Source organism: Tachypleus tridentatus, chromosome 12, assembly GCF_004210375.1.
Source record: "Tachypleus tridentatus isolate NWPU-2018 chromosome 12, ASM421037v1, whole genome shotgun sequence".
In the NCBI taxonomy this organism is placed as follows: Eukaryota; Metazoa; Arthropoda; class Merostomata; order Xiphosura; family Limulidae; genus Tachypleus; species Tachypleus tridentatus.
Genome location: NC_134836.1, coordinates 62,917,589 through 62,940,007, shown reverse-complemented (window position 1 = coordinate 62,940,007; position 22,419 = coordinate 62,917,589). Strand labels below are relative to the sequence as shown.

At 31.5% G+C, this 22,419-nt stretch overlaps 1 protein-coding gene across 1 annotated transcript in view; it reads left to right on the top strand.

The window, feature by feature from the left end:
• LOC143233413 (synaptogenesis protein syg-2-like) overlaps window positions 1-20,930 on the top strand; it is a 137,691-nt gene extending 116,761 nt beyond the window's left edge. Inside the window, exons 11-13 of the mRNA XM_076469625.1 lie at window positions 15,704-15,792; window positions 17,088-17,185; window positions 19,831-20,930. Coding sequence (XP_076325740.1) covers window positions 15,704-15,792; window positions 17,088-17,185; window positions 19,831-19,881 — 238 coding nt within the window. The 3' untranslated portion in view covers window positions 19,882-20,930. The remainder of the gene's footprint in view (window positions 1-15,703; window positions 15,793-17,087; window positions 17,186-19,830) is intronic.
• Window positions 20,931-22,419: the final 1,489 nt, after the last annotated feature.

Below are 22,419 nucleotides of genomic sequence, written 5' to 3'. Positions count from 1 at the left end.
CGAATAGTTGACTGTTCTTCAGAATAATAAAGGGTGATGTTTAATGAGTGTCATGAAATGCGTAGATTTGGATGTCACGTAAACCGGATGTTCAGTACAAGTTAGTATTGAGAACTAGCCAATCATAACCTAGAGCTGTTTGTGTCAAGTTTAGTTTTGTGTCAAAGGGGTGTGTTGGTTGTTGTTTTGAATTAAACACAAAGCTACTCAATGGGCTATCTGTGCTCTGCCCACCACGGGTATCGAAACCCGGATTTTAGCGTCGTAAGTCCGCAGACATAACGCTGAGCCACTGGGGGGGGGCTAAAGGGGTGTGTAAAGTTTATAATAGTTATAATAATTGTTAACTAATTTATATAAAGATAAAATCGATATAAACAATATAAATAATATTAAATTAAATGACAAAAGGCGGTGGTATCTATAGAAAATAATAATGTAGCTGAACATATAGATAGTCAAGCCAATATATATAGAGATTTGTTAGGATGGATAATATTAATAACGCTGAGTAAGTTGAATCATGAATTTAGTTTTGGAAATATATTCAGACACTTCCGAAAGTCAACAACCTCATTGGTGTTACAGTATTTAGTAGTACTATCCAATAAGCTGTCTCTCTTAGATGTCTATACCCATAAGTTTAATGTCTTCAAGCGAGGTTCAGGCATTTTAAAGTGTTTAGTTTGTTTATGTTGTTGATTTATGGTTAATAAAACTTTCCCGTATGGTATGGTTGTATTGGTTTGACCTATATAGTGAAAATTACATTTATACATTGGATTAAGTAAATAACATTTTTCGTGTATCAGTTTATGGAATTAGTGATTTGAAACTGTTTTTGGTTGTCTTTATCAGAAAATATATCTGTTTCCTGTATGAACTTACAATTTTGACATCACTTGCTATTGTAAGGTTGATTTCCACCTAGTGTCGGCTTACAGTTTATTTTAGCGTGAACTAAGTGTGATTTTAGTTTTATTATTTCTAAAAGAAACGACAGGAACTTCGGTAAAAGTAGATTTTAATCGATCATTAAGTTGAAGGAGTTAAAAGTGTTTCTTTAGCATCCGAGGTAGATGTTTGGGTGATAGGTAACAACTAGCGAAAAACGAGAATAATTGATTTTGAGCGATTGTTTCAGGGCAGATGTACGCGATATGTTGTTAGCGTTCTAAACTTGCTGGGTGATGGTGTTTTGTTTATAACTTCTTCTTGTCATAGGATGTTCCACAGAATTAATGTGATGGTCACAGTTCTTATTATCAGAGCATGTCTTCTTTAATCCAAGTGCTTGATTGAATGTGATGTTGTGTTTGGTGTTTGGAGGGTGACAGCTTTATTATGTAACCATTGTGGTTTATCCGTTGGTTTGCGGTACAAGTTAGTATATATGTAAAACACCATCTTTTAATGTTATGATTACATCCAAGAAACTTATTTGGGTAGTGAAGTAGTCTATAGTAAGTTTAATAGAACTCTTGAAGGTGTTAACAACCAATCTTTATTTCCTGTCCAAATGAAAACAAAAATGTCATCGATGTAGCGTCTCCGAAACGTTTGTTTTCCAGACGTTTCGTCTCCCATAAAAATGTTGGCACAGTTTGGTGCTATCTTGGTCCTCATAGCTGTCCATTTTGTTTGAATATAGAATTCATTATTAAATTCAAAACCGCTAAGTGTAAGTACCAGTTCAGCTATTTTTGTAATAATTTCAGTGTCGGGTTTTTCTAGTTTTTGCAGAGAAGATTCTAGGGCTTTTAGGCATTCATCGACGGGAATGTTTTATATAGAGAAGAAACATCTATAGTGGAGAGAATAATGTTTGGGGGAAGTTTTCCTTCGCTGTTAATGTCAGAAATCATGTTTAGAAATTGTGTTGTGTCTTTAATGTATAACATCAAACAGTTTTCAGTAGGCTTACGGCAAGTAGAAATAATAGGACGATCAGAATTGTTGGGTATGTGTATTTTTGGTAACGTGTAAAAGTGACCTGGAACTAGGTGTTTAGGTTAAATGAATTCTAATGTTTCATGGCTGTTATGTTGGCTTTTCTGTAAATTTCGTAGATTATCTTTGATAGTTTTAACAAATTGTGGTGTGGGGCCCAAATCTACATTTTTATAGTGGTTTGTGTCATTAAATTGTCGGTAAGCTTCGTTAACATGTAGTCTTTCTTGATGACAAAAAACTCACTTGAACGGCTGGTATGGGTATTAATACTTTAATTTTATTTATCAATAAAAGTGTTAATACCCATACCAGGCGTTCTGAGATACATTGATATGTAGTCGGTTTTATAAATGTCTACAATTCTAAAGATACAGTTATAAATGTTTACAATTCTAAAGATACAGTTATAAATGTCTCTAATTCTAAAGGTACAGTTATAAATGTCTACAATTATAAAGACACAGTTATAAATGTCTCTAATTCTAAAGATACAGTTATAAATGTCTAATTCTAAAGATACAGTTATAAATGTCTACAGTTCTAAAGATACAGTTATAAATGTCTACAATTATAAAGATACAGTTATAAATGTCTACAATTCTAAAGATACAGTTATAAATGTCTACAATTATAAAGACACAGTTATAAATGTCTCTAATTCTAAAGATACAGTTATAAATGTCTCTAATTCTAAAGATACAGTTATAAATGTCTACAGTTCTAAAGATACAGTTATAAATAATTCTAATTCTAAAGATACAGTTATAAATGTCTCTAATTCTAAAGATACAGTTATAAATGTCTCTAATTCTAAAGATACAGATATAAATGTATATAATTATAAAGATACAGTTATAAATGTCCCTAATTATAAAGATACAGTTATAAATGTATATAATTATAAAGATACAGTTATAAATGTCCCTAATTATAAAGATACAGTTATAAATGTATATAATTATAAAGATACAGTTATAAATGTCCCTAATTATAAAGATACAGTTATAAATGTCTACAATTCTAAAGATACAGTTATAAATGTCTCTAATTCTAAAGATACAGTTATAAATGTCTACAGTTCTAAAGATACAGTTATAAATAATTCTAATTCTAAAGATACAGTTATAAATGTCTCTAATTCTAAAGATACAGTTATAAATGTCTCTAATTCTAAAGATACAGTTATAAATGTATATAATTATAAAGATACAGTTATAAATGTCCCTAATTATAAAGATACAGTTATAAATGTATATAATTATAAAGATACAGTTATAAATGTATATAATTATAAAGATACAGTTATAAATGTCCCTAATTATAAAGATACAGTTATAAATGTCTCTAATTCTAAAGATACAGTTATAAATGTATATAATTATAAAGATACAGCTATAAATGTCTCTAATTCTAAAGATACAGTTATAAATGTCTCTAATTCTAAAGATACAGTTATAAATGTCTCTAATTCTAAAGATACAGTTATAAATATCTCTAATTCTAAAGATACAGTTATAAATGTCTCAAATTCTAAAGATACAGTTATAATACAGTCTTGAATGACAGTGGCAGAGCGGTATGTCTCTAGACTCACTCCGCTAAAAACTGGGTTTCGATACTCGTGGTGGGCAGAGCACAGATAGCCCATTGTGCAGTTTTGTGCTTAATACTAAACAAACAAACAAAACAAATGTCCTTAATTCTAAAGATACAGTTATAAATGTCCCTAATTTCAAAGATGCTGTTACAAATGTCTATAATTCTAAATACACAGTTGTAAATGTCCGTGATTCTATACAACAGACCAAAGAGTAGACAGCCAGTCAGAAGCATTTGACACAATAAAAGCCTTGTATTTCTTGATGACGAGAAATTCACTTGAAATAAAAATGTAGAATAGCTGGCGTGGGTACTTACACTTATTGATAAGGAGAAAAGAATATTTCGACCTTCCTAGGTCATCTTCAGGTTAAGAAAGAGATAGTTTGAAAGTGACCATTGCCGGACACATGTCTTATGGACAAGAGTATAAACGGATACGGGATTGTAAGGGGCGTTGCAGGTGGATGTTAGAACTTCATATCCAAGACCCCAAACCATTGGTACACATCCACAACAACCAATTAGCAATCCTTATAGAATTCACTACCACCAAAACTAACTTTATGTTCAATAACCAAAACTACCTTCAAATAAATGGCATAGGTATGGGAAATCCCGTGTCACCAGTTCTAGCCAACATTTCTGGACACAGATTGAATCTCAAGCGATCAATTCAGCCTTACACCCACCACTATACTGGTACAGGTATGTTGATGATACAGTTTCTGGATTCACATCTACAGAACACACACTTAGTTTTTTCAATCACGTAAACTCAATACACCCCAACATTAAGTTCATCGGTGAACAGGAAAAAAACTAACAAAATAATATTTCTTAACCTCAAGATCACTAGAACTGATACACAAATTCAAAACAGGAATCCATAGAAAAATCACCCATACTGGACAATACATTCCCTGGGACTCAGCACATGAAACAAAACAAAAACTCAGCATATTAAGAAACCAAATAAACACAACCACAAAACTATGTTCATCTGATAAAATTAACCACGAAATCAACAAAATAAAACAACACTTCATCAACAACAAACAAATAATAATAAATATATGTACACACCTAGACTAACAACAAACAAATAATAATAAATATATGTACACACCTAGATTAACAACAAACAAATAATAATAAATATATGTACACATCTAGACTAACAACAAACAAACAATAATAAATATATGTACACACCTAGACTGACAACAAACAAACAATAATAAATATATGTACACACCAAGACTAAGAACAAACAAACAATAATAAATATATGTACACATCTAGACTAACAACAAACAAACAATAAGAAATATATGTACACACCTAGACTAACAACAAACAAACAATAATAAATATATGTACACGTCTAGACTAACAACAAACAAACAATAATAAATATATGTACACACCTAGACTGACAACAAACAAACAATAATAAATATATGTACACACCAAGACTAACAAGAAACAAACAATAAGAAATATATGTACACATCTAGACTAACAACAAACAAGCAATAATAAATATATGTACACACCTAGACTGACAACAAACAAACAATAATAAATATATGTACACACCTAGACTAACAACAAACAAATAATAATAAATATATGTACACACCTAGATTAACAACAAACAAATAATAATAAATATATGTACACATCTAGACTAACAACAAACAAACAATAATAAATATATGTACACACCTAGACTGACAACAAACAAACAATAATAAATATATGTACACACCAAGACTAAGAACAAACAAACAATAATAAATATATGTACACATCTAGACTAACAACAAACAAACAATAAGAAATATATGTACACACCTAGACTAACAACAAACAAACAATAATAAATATATGTACACGTCTAGACTAACAACAAACAAACAATAATAAATATATGTACACACCTAGACTGACAACAAACAAACAATAATAAATATATGTACACACCAAGACTAACAAGAAACAAACAATAAGAAATATATGTACACATCTAGACTAACAACAAACAAGCAATAATAAATATATGTACACACCTAGACTGACAACAAACAAACAATAATAAATATATGTACACACCAAGACTAACAACAAACAAACAATAATAAATACCAAGATACAACAAACTACAAAAACTTACACTGCTGGATATCATATGTTCCCAACATAAGCGAAAAAATAACCAACATTTGGAGACAACTTATAACAAAACACAACATTCAAGTAAACATCGAATTTATTCAAAAACCAGGTACAAAAGTACAGTTCATGCTATGTAAAAACTACACTGAGAAACACAACAACTGTCACGACTTCTTTATTGGAGAAACAAGCAGAAAAATGGAAACCAGATTCAAAGAACACAAACAAACACCTTCAAATGTTTTGAACACTGCAATTTAAACAAACACAATATAACCATAGAAAACACCCAGATATTAAGTTGGAAAACAAATATAAACAAACGTAAAATTAAAGAAGCTCTACTTATACAACAACTAAAACTAGAATTAAACCAATTTAAAGGAACACCTTCATATACCTATACTAGTTATTAACCTAACATCCAACTGGAACGTTCCCTACAATCCCGTACCCGTTTATACTCTCGTCCCTAAGACAGGTGTCCAGCAACGGTCACTTGCAAACTCTCTCTTTGTTAACCTGAAGATGACTAAGGAAGGTCGAAACGTTGTTCTCTCCTTGTCAATAAAAGTGTTAATACTCATACCAACAGTTCTGAGAATAAAAATCTTGTCCAGCTCTTTGAGCCAAGTAACCCTTTACTCTTTGAACTTGGCAGGGGTTTAGTTGAGAGAGAGAAGTCTGAGGAATATTCTCCCCAGCAGGGGGGTCAAGAACTTTGTGGTCCCTCTTGGTCCCCTCACATGGAAGATTATTTATGATCCGTGATGACAAAAAGATTATTTACTTTCACGTGGAAGTTTCTTGTAATTTTATTTAGCTTGTTTAAGATGATGAAGTGAGATGGGTCATTATAAAAATGACGGATAAGAAAGGAGCGCGAGACACAGGCGGCACAGAGGAAGTAAGCCTGGCCGGAGTCCGCAGTCTGAAAAGCTGGCGAGACATTAACTGAAACGGCCAAGTAACGGGATTAACTGTCACTTTTATAACACACTTGTAGCTGGATGGACGTTCATCGACATCACTGTTTTAACCTCTGATCCTTCTCTCCGTAGTGCGGCGTGCTGACCCCTAAGACACTCCAATCAATCACTTTCGAAGTATTGTTCTTGTCGTTTAATGAATCAAGTTTAGGATTTGTGTCCCAGGAAATGCCCCGTATCGGGTGAGAAAATCCAGATGGTGAGACAAGCAGAACATTTATTATAACATGAGTGAAAATTCTATACACAAAAGAACTCTTTAAGTAATATCTCCAAAACAAGTGGTATTTAACATTTGAACTTTATAATTTAAGATTCGAATTGTTCATTTGTATGAAAAAAATATAAAGTAATTAATTAAAAGTTAAGTAATTAAAAGATACATTAAATTCAGGTAAACTTTATCTATATGTACATACAAAGATACATTAAATTTAGGTAAACGTCATTTATATGTACATACAAAGATACATTAAATTTAGGTAAACTTTATCTATATGTACATACAAAGATACATTAAATTTAGGTAAACTTTATCTATATGTACATACAAAGATACATTAAATTTAGGTAAACTTTATCTATATGTACATACAAAGATACATTAAATTTAGGTAAACTTTATCTGTATGTACATACCAAAATACATTAAATTAGGTAAACTTTATCTATATGTACATACAAAGATACATTAAATTTAGGTAAACTTTATCTGTATGTACATACAAAAATACATTAAATTAGGTAAACTTTATCTGTATGTACATACAAAAATACATTAAATTAGGTAAACTTTATCTATATGTACATACAAAGATACATTAAATTTAGGTAAACTTTATCTATATGTACATACAAAGATACATTAAATTAGGTAAACTTTATCTATATGTACATACAGAGATACATTAAATTAGGTAAACTTTATCTATATGTACATACAAAGCTACATTAAATTTAGGTAAACTTTATCTATATGTACATACAGAGATACATTAAATTAGGTAAACTTTATCTATATGTACATACAAAGCTGCATTAAATTTAGGTAAACTTTATCTATATGTACATACAGAGATACATTAAATTTAGGTAAACTTTATCTGTATGTACATACAAAAATAGATTAAAGTTAGGTAAACTTTATGTATATGTACATACAAAGATACAAACTACATTAAGGAATCTTTCAACCAGATAATATGTAATATTATTAATCCATCTAAATGATTTCTTATTATGTGGCCTCATCCAGAAATATGTTAGATATAAAATTCTATGGAATACCATCTAAGAAGCAGATGAAATTTTAGTGTAGCTGTTAAATGGTTGATTAACTACTGAGGCTCGGTGATAAACTAGCGACCTTATCCGTTAACAGTCAGGTTTGATGACTGCATTGAACACAGCAAAGATAGCCCGTTGTGTAGTCATACGTTTATTCACATAAAAAATCGACATCAGACAATCAATAGTTGTAAGCTAAAAGTTATATAATACTCCGACACTTTGCTACCATGAAGTATAAGGATATAATGGAATATATAGATGTCAACCTAACAGTGACGTAACACACCCAGATCGGATTTAGAAGAAGTGAGAGACTAAAAAAATCAATATATAAATAGTTAAAATAAGATCGTTAGATTTATTTCAGCTTGGCGCGACTGAATAACAAATATCTATCTTAAATTTATAAAGTTTGGACACGTGTAAAGGAAATAAACGCTACAGAGAAGCCGCTAGGTTTAACAAGCAATTTAAATAAGAAATTGATCTTTTAAGGGAAATTATATATATGTAAAAACGGCTCGTTTGGGTTGAGAAATTTTTTTACGTAGAGGAGTGAACAACGGTCATCGTCAGTTTCACGAAGAAAGAAAGAGGTAACTGACCGGAAGCTGACCACATGTTTAAAAAAGGTTGTGTAACTGACTATCGGAATGAAGAGGGCGTGCTTAGATGTTTGAATATATAATTTTATATTATTTATTTTATTATTATTTTTATTATATTATTTTTAATATAGGTATAACGGTGTTCCTTTATATTGGTTTATTTTGGGCTTCAGTTGTTGTATAAGTATGCTTCTTTAATTTTGCGTTTGTTTATGTTTGTTTCTTTATTGGCCCGGCATGGCCAAGCGTGCTAAGGCGTGCGACTCGTAATCCGAGGGTCGCGGGTTCGCATCCCCGTCGCGTCAAACATGCTCGCCCTTTCAGCCGTGGGGGCGTTATAATGTGACGATCAATCCCACTATATGTTGGATAAAAGAGTAGCCCAAGAGTTGGCGGTGGGTGGTGATGACTAGCTGCCTTCCCTCTAGTGTTACATTGCTAAATTAGGGACGGCTAGCACAGATAGCCCTAGAGTAGCTTTGTGCGAAATTTCAAAACAAACAAACAAAGTTTCTTTATTTAGTATTTGGGTGTTTTCTATGGTTTTGTTGTGTTTATTTGACTTACAGTGTTCGAAAACGTGTGAAGGTGACTTTTTATGTTGTTTGAATCTGGTTTCCATTTTTCTACTTGTTTCTCCAATATAGAAGTCGTGGCAGTAATCACATTGTATTTTATAAATAATGTTGGTGTGGTGTTTGTCAGTGTAGTTTTTACATAGTATAGACCTCAGTTTTGTGCCTGGTTTTTGAATAAATTTGGTATTAATTGGAATGTCATATTTTGTTACTAGTTTTTGACAAATGTTGGTTGTCAATATTATCAATAGAAGAAATGACATCTACTTCATTCAACAATGTAGAAAGGAACAACTAATCCCTAATTTTGTAAAGGTAAAACTATCAAAAATTTTAATAAATACACAAACATTATCCAAAATTTAGAGAAAAAACTACTTAAAGCCATGTTGAACACAAAATACAAAGAACTACATGACTTACAAAATCAAAAAATGAACCTAGATCATCAACTTGCATGTTGCATTAAACCAGCGATTTACGGACTTATACAATGAAACATAAACCAAATCAATACTAAGAACGACAGAGACAAAAAGATCTGCCACAATAAAAAACTAGAAAAATTAAGATGCAAACAACAGAAAAGACACCAACACGACAAACCGTTGACTAACCTCATAATTAACAGATCCGACCGACAATTAAACACAGACGAGATACATCTACTTAACAAAGGACTCAACTTTGCAATAGCACATTCCAACCATAGAAATCAAAACATGTTTAGAAGACCTAGCCAGGAGACTTGTGATACTTTCTACAGAGAACAACAACAAGGAAACAACCAAAAACAGAAAGAAGACAACTTAGACAATTTTATTGACATCCAAAGCCAAACTTCCCAGGAAAAATTAAAAATTTATATTTTCCAGAAACACCTAAAACAACATCTTAAACGATTTTTCAAAGAATTTTCTCACAAAACCATCAACATAATTTCACAAAACAGAAAGCTAAAAAACATTACAAAAAAGACATTAATTCCATTTAAACCTAAAACAAGACAAAAACATAAAAATTCTAAAACCAGATAAAGGTAACGCTATTGTCACAATGAACACGAATGAATACATCCAAAAAATGAAGAACATCCTATCAGACACGAACAAATTTAAACCAATACACACAAATCCAACAAAGACACACGAGACGCAACTGAACAAATTACTACTAAAAATAAAAAAAAGCCAACACAATTTCACAAACACTTTATTCCTACCTACGTAAAACCGACTCACGCACACCGCAAATATACCGCATCCCCAAACCTCATAAACCAGATTGTCCATTACAACCAATAATGTCCACATATGAATAGTTTAATTACAATCTTGGTAAATACACAGCATGGGCATTCTCCAAATATGTAACATCAGTCAGCTCATTCATCAAAGACTCTTTTAATTTCAAGTCTAATCTAAATCAACTTAATCGAAAAGCCTTAATGGCCAGTTTCGATGTTATATCTCTCTTTACAGAAGTTCCAACCACTGAAGCCTGCAAGATAGCCTTAGAACTCTATATCCGAGACCCTAACCCAACTATAGACATTCCAAGCAACCAATTAGCAACCCTCATAAAATTCACAACGATAAAGACAAACTTCATGTTCAACAACCAAAACTATATACAAACAAATGGCCTATGCATGGGCAACCCAGTATCACCAGTTCTAGCCAATATTTTTATGACACAAATTGAAACACAAGCAATTAACACAGCCTTACATCCACCACTATACTGATACAGATATGTAGATGACACGATTGCGGGATTCAAATCTACAGAACGCACTTAATTTTTCAATCACATTAACTCTATACATCCCAACATTAACTTCACATGTGAACAAGAAGAAAACAATCAAATATCATTTCTTAACCTCAAAATTACAAGAACCGATACACAATTTAAAACAGAAATCCACCGAAAAATCACCCTTATTGAACTATACATTCCTTGGGACTCAGCACATGAAACAAAACAAAAACTCAACATACTGAGAAACCAAATAAACACAGCTATAAAAGTATGCTCACCAGATAAAATTAACGATGAATTAGACAAAATAAAACAATACTTCATCAACATCAATAAGTTTCCTCCACAAACCGTAGAAAACATTATACGCACACACCTAGAGAGAAAGCAAAATCAACCAACTAAAGTAAATATATCTCACGAATCAAAAAAATCACGAAACCATATACTGCTGTATACCATATATTCCTGACATCAGCAAACAAATAACCAACATTTGGCAAAAATTAGTAACAAAATATGACATTCCAGTTAATACCAAATTTATTCAAAAACCAGGCACAAAACTGAAGTCTATACTATGTAAAACTACACTGACAAACACCACACCAACATTATTTATAAAATACAATGTGATAACTGCCACGACTTCTATATTGAGAAACAAGTAGAAAATGGAAACCAGATTCAAAGAACATAAAAAGTCACCTTCACACGTTTTCGAACACTGCAAGTCAAATAAACACAACACAACCATAGAAAACACTCAAATACTAAATAAAGAAACAAACATAAACAAACACAAAATTAAAGAAGCCTTACTTATACAACAACTGAAGCCCAATAAACCAATACAAAGACACACCTTTATACCTATATTAAAAATAATATAATAAATAATAATAAAAAATAAATAATATGAAATTATATATTCAAACATCTAAGCACGCCCTCTACATTCCGACACTAAGTTACACAACCCCTTTGAAACATGTGGTCAGCTTCCGGTCAGTTATTTCTTTCTTTTTTATAAACCTGACGATGACCGAAGAAGGTCAAAACGTTGTTCGCACCTCTACGTTAAATATTTTCTCAACCCAAACGAGCCATTTTTACATAAATATTTTTCTCTACAAGTGGGTTTTCTCGACATTACTGATTTTTAATGGAATTGTTCCTTAGGTTTTGTTTGTTTGTTTGCTTTTAAGCGTAAAACTGCCCAATGACGTATCTGGGCTATGCTATAAACGGGTATATGAATCCGGTATTTATCGTTTTAAAACATCAAACTTACTTATGAGTCATTGCGAGTGGGAAAGCTGTTACTAAGAAATATTTTTTTAAGGAAAAGTACAAGCATTCGAAGCAATAATATTTCAAATCTGTCACTGTTCGTTCTATTTAACGTCGGTTCTTTGTGTGTATTACAAAATAAAAGCCGAATGGAGCTCTTAAGATAGTTTAGGTTCTAGCCGAGAACAGAGACGAAGTATTGTATTATGTAAGAAAAGTGTTTCAAGTGCGTCTGTTGTTATTGTTATTTGGTGAACATCCGTCTGTTGGTTAGAGGTAAGTCTCCGGACTTACAACACTAAGATTCGGGGCTTGATTTGTCGCCTGAACTAACAACTGAACAACTTCAGTAACAACTTGAAGTCACATTACAGTTCTAAAAACGAAACATGTTTAAAAGTAAAAACAATGGACTAATAATAGATGTACTTAACAGTTGTAAAACTGATCTCAGTATACAAGAAAAATAGATAAGCGTGGTTAATATACAATAAATACGAACATGGTATACACACTAAGCTTAAATATATACAATAAATACGAACACACAAAGCCTAAATGTATCACAGATTGAAAAGTTGAATGTTCTAAGAATAATATTAACACACTAAAGAACCATTAGGTCAAACGAAGACCATTTATAAAAACAAAACACATTAAAGAACCATTAGGTCAAACGAAGACTATTTATAAAAACAAAACACACTAAAGAACCATTAGGCCAAACGAAGACTATTTATAAAAACAAAACACATTAAAGAACCATTAGGTCAAACGAAGACTTTTTATTAAAACAAAACACACTAAAGAACCATTAGGTCAAACGAAGACTATTTATAAAAACAAAACACATTAAAGAACCATTAGGTCAAACGAAGACTATTTATTAAAACAAAACACACTAAAGAACCATTAGGCCAAACGAAGACTATTTATAAAAACAAAACACATTAAAGAACCATTAGGTCAAACGAAGACTTTTTATTAAAACAAAACACACTAAAGAACCAGTAGGTCAAACGAAGACTATTTATAAAAACAAAACACATTAAAGAACCATTAGGTCAAACGAAGACTATTTATTAAAACAAAACACACTAAAGAACCATTAGGCCAAACGAAGACTATTTATAAAAACAAAACACATTAAAGAACCATTAGGTCAAACGAAGACTATTTATAAAAACAAAACACATTAAAGAACCATTAGGCCAAACGAAGACTATTTATAAAAACAAAACACATTAAAGAACCATTAGGTCAAACGAAGACTTTTTATTAAAACAAAACACACTAAAGAACCATTAGGTCAAACGAAGACTATTTATTAAAACAAAACACACTAAAAAACCATTAGGTCAAACGAAGACTATTTATAAAAACAAAACACACTAAAACCATTAAGTCAAACGAAGACTATTTATTAAAACAAAACACACTAAAAAAACCATTCGGTCAAACGAAGACTTTTATTAAAACAAAACACACTAAAGAACCATTAGGTCAAACGAAGACTATTTATTAAAACAAAACACACTAAAAAACCATTAGGTCAAACGAAGACTATTTATAAAAACAAAACACACTAAAAACCATTAAGTCAAACGAAGACTATTTATTAAAACAAAACACACTAAAAAAACCATTCGGTCAAACGAAGATTATTTATAAAAACAAAACACACTAAAGAACCATTAAGTCAAACGAAGACTATTTATTAAAACAAAACACACTAAAAAACCATTAGGTCAAACGAAGACTATTTATAAAAACAAAACACACTAAAAACCATTAGGTCAAACGAGAACTATTTGTGTCCTTCCAAAATATCTTCTTACCTTGTCTTCATTTTAACTTGGTTAACTACGAGGAAGGCCCGGCATGGCCAAGTGTGTTAAGGCGATCGACTCGTAATCTGAGAGTCACGGGTTCGAATCCCCGTCACACCAAACATGTTTGCTCTTTCAGCCGTGGGGACGTTATAATGTGACGGTCAATTCCACTATTCGTTGGTAAAAGAGTAACCCAAGAGTTGGCGGTGGATGGTGATGACTAGCTGTCTTCCCTCTAGTCTTACACTAGGGACGGCTAGCGCAGATAGCCCTTGAGTAACTTTGTGCGAAATTCAAACGAAACCAAACATTTGTAATGTATGTGCTTTTATCTTTGTTTGTTTTTTCAAAGACAGAATTGATCATTATTCACTGTGTCGACTTGTATCGTTCCACAACCGTTTTTATGCACTTAGTTATGTACACATAGAGGTTACAGTCAGCCTGTACTGCGGTAAAGTAGATTTGCTTTCAACATATAAAAAAATTCAAATTTAAAAGCATTTATATTTCACTGTGTGATCCGTTTTCTTTAATGTGATTTGTTGTTGTTTTTCAATTTCGCGCAAAGCTACACGAGGGCTATCTGCACTAGCCGTACCTAATTTAATAGTGTAAGACTAGAGGAAAGGCAGATAGTCATCACCATTCACCGCCAACTGTTGGGCTATTCTTTTACCAACAAATAGTGAAATTGATCGTAACATTATAACGCCCCCGTGGCTGAAAGGGCAAACATGTATGGAGTGACCAGGATTCAAACCCGCGAACCTCAACGCCCTAAACACCTAGCCATGCCGTGCTTCATGTGATTTAATAAAATTCAAAGTTTGTTTGAAATGTAGTGTACGGGTTTAGTCATTATTAAATAAAAACATTGGCGTTTATGTAAGTAATTGTATACTAGATCAACTAATCATTACTAACCGAGAATAGCGTCGGAAAAGACGGTAGCGATTTTTTAAAATTTGTTTTCTAGAAATACGTATCAAATTTGTAAGAAACATTTCGTTTTGTCGAATGAGTGTTTAGTAATAAAAGAAACATTCCCAAAAACTTTAGAGTAGAAAACACAGAAGTGTCCATTATATGGATGCTCGGTACCTTTAGGCTCTAAAAAATCACTCAAGTTAGAATAACGCGTTTTTAGATGAAGCTTATAGAAGTATAATAACAAGCTTAATTAATAGTAGAACTGAAGACTATGTAACTTAGAGCAATAAAACTTTGTATGAATGCACGTGCAAGAAGATTGGTAGGTACGAAAACTACAAGTTTAAGTTGGCTGCTTAGTTAAACTAGTTGATCAGTTTAGTTTAGATTAGGATGACTCACAGTGAGAACTTGTTTCAAAAGTAAACTAGACAAGATATTTACATATTTATAACTAGTTTATATTATTACCTTATGTACCTTTATCATCATCACAACCGTAATCTCACGACTTCTGAAATTATTAGAGAACTAGGCTTAGGCGTAGATAGATATTGTATACACAAATATCAAGCTGTTATTCCTAAAGTTCGTAAGATTAACAAACGGTATAACTGAGAATGGATAACAGTTTAAAGGTTATTGTAAAACGTGCTATTAATACTCTTATTTCTTTCTATAAGAAACGATACAATGCTACAAAAGGACGTGGAGGAATTTGGTGATAACAACGACCCTGATGTGATACCAGCAATTTTAATCAACACCCATGGTAATATATATAACTCACAGGTGGTAACTTATGTATATAAGTATATAACACTCACATAATGATATATATAAAACACACACGTGATAAATAAACTAGTATAGCACCACCCATTTATTAAGTCTATTGTGACTATCATGCTCTAAACAAGCCTATATGTGCAGCAATGTGTACATCCGCATAAAGTAGTACCAAGTTGTTTAATGTCTTTATTCATAACTAAAAACAGTTGATATTTTTAATAAACTTTCTCTAATTTTTATTTCTTTATTTAATACATTCTTATATTTGTTACAGAATAGTTTAATGATTTTATTTAAAGTTTCTTTATTAAATCTATTAATTATTAATTTTTGTACCAGCATTTCAGCATTACAGGTGGTGATGGGAGCTATGCTAGTTTATTTAGATAACTGTAGGGGACGCTTCATGCTAGTATAATTCGTATACTGTGCTATCAATTACTGCAGTGTTTTTTGGTTCGGCTTGTTTTGTTTAAAGTTATAACAAACTAATATAATTAGTCAGAGGTTTGTATTTACTGTTCTTAACGCAGTCCTTCTTGTGATTTTGTTCACTTAACTTTATCAAAATGTATTAATTTTCACTGAAAAGTACATATATATATAGATATACGTTAAAACACGTGGTAGTATATATATATATATAGGTTACACACACACACATATATATAGAGACATACGTTACACACGTGGTAACATATATATGAGTTACACATGTGGTAATGTAACACATCTGTGTTACACACATGATAATATATCTATATGCGTTCCACGTATGGTAATGTAGCACATGATGATATATGTTTTATACCTTTACTCAAATGATAACATTAATACCTAACATGTTTTACATTATAACATTAATACCTAACGTGTTTTACATTATAACATTAATACCTAACATGTTTTACATTATAACATTAATACCTAACATGTTTTACATTATTTTGTAATGGCTGATTTACGTTATTTCTTGTTCTTATGTAACTTGCACACGGTATCTTGTAATGAATATTTCTCACACCTGTTCATATGACTTACAGCTGGTAATTCAGTTTTCTATATCATGACGCTTTCGAGCGGTTTTCAACCTTTAGTTTTAATCAACCTAAAAATTACTTTTTCTATAGAATTCTTCAACAGTAAATTCTGTTTTCTTACTTTAAACTGTCATATAGCTCCTTTGAATATATTATCACCATAAAAAATAAATCCTCATATTACTGTGACACCGCTGATTAGGAAATATAAATTAATATACTTTATCACCTTTAGGAAGAAATGAAGAGTTCGAAATGGGGAGAATACCCCTTCACAAAGGAACATCTGAAGACAGTTCTTTCTATATTCGAACGACAGCTGATAACGTAATGGTATGTTAAGCCTATTGTTTTGGAGTTGTTTCTAATTTTGGAAATGTAGGAATCCAAGACACTGATATTTTGATTTTGAATTTAAAATTTAGTCTAAAATAGTGGTACTGAAGATAAATGTATGCAGACATATATATGCGTGTCTGTGTTTAATTTTAGCCGCAGCATAGGGATTATAAATCTAACCTATGATTTTTTTCAGGTACAAACTTGTAACTCATAGCTTTCACTTCCTGTTGAATTGAGATCTAAAAACCTCAATAGGTTCAGAACAGAAACTATTAAAGTACAAATCTCAATACGTTCATAACATAATCTATTAAAGTACAAACCTCAATACGTTCAGAACAGAATCTATTAAAGTACAAACCTCAATACGTTCAGAACAGACACTATTAAAATACAAACCTTAATAAGTTCAGAAAAGGAACTATTGATGCACAACTGTCAGTGCCGACATAAAAGGTTTTGTATTAAGGAAACAAACAAAAACAGAGTGCTACAGAACACAGATATAAATTTAGTTTTGGAATTTCGTTAGGTTCAGCTGTTGCCGAATGCCAAACAAATAAACGAGCGAGAATCTAACATGACTCATATTACATAAAACAAAAAGAAAAAACAGACGTTTTAATAGAGTTCTGATGGAAAACAAGTCTTCTAATTTTCCCTCACACGAAAGATGAGAGAGATTCTGATGAAAGTGATCTGGGGTATGTTTCAAGTCATCAATCAAGGTTGTTATTTCAAAATGTTTATTATTTTGGAGAGGTTCTTTTATTTTATTGTTATCCAATAATCGTCCATTTATCTTCAAGTCATGGCATTTCAACTACTGTTTTAGTCTTGAAGTTCAGTGGAAACACTGTCTTTAGAATATTATATGTTACTGCCCGAAACAGTGATTGTCTCGTGCTATTCGAGAAGCACAGTCAAGTAATCGATACCAACACATGTTTGGTGGATATTTTTCAGTAATGGTTCGTCTCCTGTTTTACAATATTTCGATACTGATAACTTCATAAAGTGTACTCAACATGAAAGTAAAGAAAGACCTAATAAATATGGTAATTATTTCATCTACTATCTACTGAAACCCCCATAAAGTGTACTCAACGTGAAAGTCAAGAAAGACCTAATAAATATGGTAATTATTTCATCTAGTATCTACTGAAACCCCCATAAAGTGTACTCAACATGAAAGTAAAGAAAGACCTAATAAATATGGTAATTATTTCATCTACTATCTACTGAAACCCCCATAAAGTGTACTCAACGTGAAAGTAAAGAAAGACCTAATAAATATGGTAATTATTTCATCTACTATCTACTGAAACCCCCATAAAGTGTACTCAACATGAAAGTAAAGAAAGACCTAATAAATATGGTAATTATTTCATCTACTATCTACTGAAACCCCCATAAAGTGTACTCAACGTGAAAGTAAAGAAAGACATAATAAATATGGTAATGTTTTCATCTACTATCTTCTGAAACCCCATAAAGTGTACTCAACATGAAAGTAAAGAAAGACCGAATAAATATGGTAATTATTTCATCTACTATCTACTGAAACCCCAGTAAAGTGTACTCAACGTGAAAGTAAAGAAAGACCGAATAAATATGGTAATTATTTCATCTACTATCTACTGAAACCCCATAAAGTGTACTCAACATGAAAGTAAAGAAAGACCTAATAAATATGGTAATTATTTCATCTACTATCTACTGAAACCCCCATAAAGTGTACTCAACATGAAGGTAAAGAAAGATATAATAAATATGGTAATTATTTCATCTACTATCTACTGAAACCCCCATAAAGTGTAGGCAACGTGAAAGTAAAGAAAGACATAATAAATATGGTAATTATTTCATCTACTATCTACTGAAACCCCATAAAGTGTACTCAACATGAAAGTAAAGAAAGACATAATAAATATGGTAATTATTTCATCTACTTTCTACTGAAACCCCCATATAGTGTACTAAACATGAAAATAAAGATAGACATAATAAATATAGTAATTAATCGATCTAGTTTCTACTGAAACCCCCCACAAAGTGTACTCAACATGAAAGTAAAGAAAGACATAATAAATATGGTAATTAATAAATCTAGTTTCTACTGAAACCCCCCACAAAGTGTACTCAAATGAAAGTAAAGAAAGACATAATAAATATGGTAGTTATTTCATCTAGTTTTACTGGAACCCCCATATAGTGTACTAAACATGAAAATAAAGATAGACATAATAAATATGGTAATTAATCAATCTAGTTTCTACTGGAATCCCCACAAAGTGTACTCAACATGAAAGTAAAGAAAGACATAATAAATATGGTAATTAATCAATCTACTATCTACTGAAACCCCCATAATGTGTACTGAACATGATGTTGTATGTATACCCGAGTTTAGTGATTGAATAGTTAGTTCTTAACATTTTCAGTAATAGATTTTGAATATAATATTGTAGTACACGCACATTTAGGATGATAATGATGTCATGTTTTGTTTATTCTAAAGGCATCCGATGTCAAAGTTCTGGAATGTTGTTTAAATAAATGCATTAATATTAAAGCTCATTCTTGTATTAAAATACTATATAATTGTTATTAACTTCACTTTGTAATATTTCCAGCCTCGAAGAGCAACGTACGGTGAAGTGAATATCACTTCTACTTCCATGTGAAGTAATGAGCTATTTTTAAATAGTGGTGACTAGCACCGTAGTAAGAGTCATCAAACGCTAATGAGAGGTACACGTTTGAAGACGACAACTGATGAAATTCCACTGCAGTCATTAGAATACAGTTATCTGTAAAAATAAATACAAGCTAGCATCTTTTCATAATTACTATGTAAGTTCTCTGACACCTGAATAGCTAAGGCACACCATACCCATCAATAAACTGTAAACAGATAAATAAACACCCATGTAACTTACATGCTAAAATACCCTGCCAACAATCAGTAAATCCTCTGACACCTGAGTAGCTGTCATATAACACATCCTACCACAAACTGTCAAACAGATAAATAAATCATATAATATATGAGTAGCTAATATACAACATATCCTGCGACAAACTGCTAAACAGATAAATACATCCGCTAACGCCTTAGTAGCTAACATATAATATACCCTGCCACAAACAGTAAAACAGATAAATTCATCCTCTAACACATGAGTAACAAACGTATAACACTCCATACCACAAACATTGAAACAGATAAATGTGTCCTCCAACACCTCAGCAACTAACGTACCCTGCCACAAACATTGAAACAAATCAGTACGAGCTCTAACACCTCAATAACTAACATATAACTTACCCTGCCACAAACTGCCAAACAGATAAATAAGTCCTCTAACACCTGAGTAACTAACATATAACATACCCTGCCACAAAGAGTAAAACAGATAAATAAGTTATCTAACACATGAGTAACTAACGTATAACATACCATACCACAAACAGTGAAACAGATAAATTGTCCTCTAACACCTCAGCAACTAACCTATAACGTACCCTGCCACAAACTGCCAAACAGATAAATTAGTCCTCCAACACCTCAGTATCTAACATATGGCATACACAGCCACAAACTACCAAACAGCTAAATACATCCTTTAACACCTGAGTAACTAACATATAACATACCTTGCAACAAAGAGTAAAACCGAAAAATAACTCCACTAATACCTGAGTAACTGACATATAACATACTCTGCCACAAACTGTCAAATTAAGAGAAAGAATAAAAAGTTCTTGATGTTTTTTTTTTTACTTTCATCTTCACAATCAGTGAACTTGTATCTTATGTTTGATTAAATAAATGTTATATTGTTTCTTAGTACTTGTCTTTATTAATCAAGTTTACATTGTTACTGAATACTTCTCGTTATTACCAAATTACATTGTTACTGAATACTTCTCGTTATTATCCAAGTTTACATTGTTACTGATCACTTCTCGTTATTATCCACGTTTACATTGTTACTGATCACTTCTAGTTATTATCCAAGTTTACATTGTTACTGAATACTTCTCGTTATTTACCAAATTACATTGTTACTGAATACTTCTCGTTATTAACCAAGTTCTCATTGTTACTGAATACTTCTCGTTATTAACTAAGTTTACATTGTTACTGAATACTTCTCGTTATTAACCAAGTTTACATTGTTACTGAATACTTCTCGTTATTAACCAAGTTTACATTGTTACTGAATACTTCTCGTTATTAACCAAGTTTACATTGTTACTGATTACTTCTCGTTATTAACCAAGTTTACATTGTTACTGATCACTTCTTGTTATTAACCAAGTTTTCATTGTTACTGACTACTTCTCGTGGTAAACCAAGTTTACATTGTTACTGAAAACGGCTCGTTTTAACGAGAAAATATTTTACATAGAACACTGTCAAATAAACACAACATAACCATAGAAAACACTCAAATACTAAATAAAGAAACAAACATAAACAAACGCAAAATTAAAGAAGCCTTACGTTATTAACCAAAATAAACCAATAAAGTTTTATACCTATTGTTACTAATAAATACAAACATCTATTACCGCCCTTATTAACCAAAGTTACACAACCCCTTTCAAACATGTTGTTACTAGTTACCTCTTTCTTTGTGAATCTGACGATTACCGAAGAAGGTCGAAACGTTGTTCGCTCTTCTATGTTATTTTCTCAACCAAGTTTTCATTGTTAAATATCTTAACAAGTGGGTTTCTCGTTATCACTATTACAAGTTTACATTGTTACTGATTATTTCTCGTTATTATCCAAGTTTACAATGTTACTGATCACTTCTCGTTATTATTTAAGTTTACATTGTTACTGATCATTTCTCGTTATTACCCAAGTTTACATTGCTACTGATCACTTTTCGTTATTATCCAAGTTTACATTGTTACTGATTACTTCTCGTTATTATTTACGTTTACATTGTTACTGATCACTTCTCGTTATTAACCAAGTTTACTTTGTTACTGATTACTTCTCGTTATTAACCAAGTTTACATTGTTACTGACTATTTCTCGTTATTATCGAAGTTTACATTGTTACTGATTACTTCTCGTTATTATCCAAGTTTACATTGTTACTGATTACTTCTCGTTATCATCCAAGTTTACATTGTTACTGATTACTTCTCGTTATTAACCAAGTTTACATTATTACTGATCACTTCTCGTTATTATCCAAGTT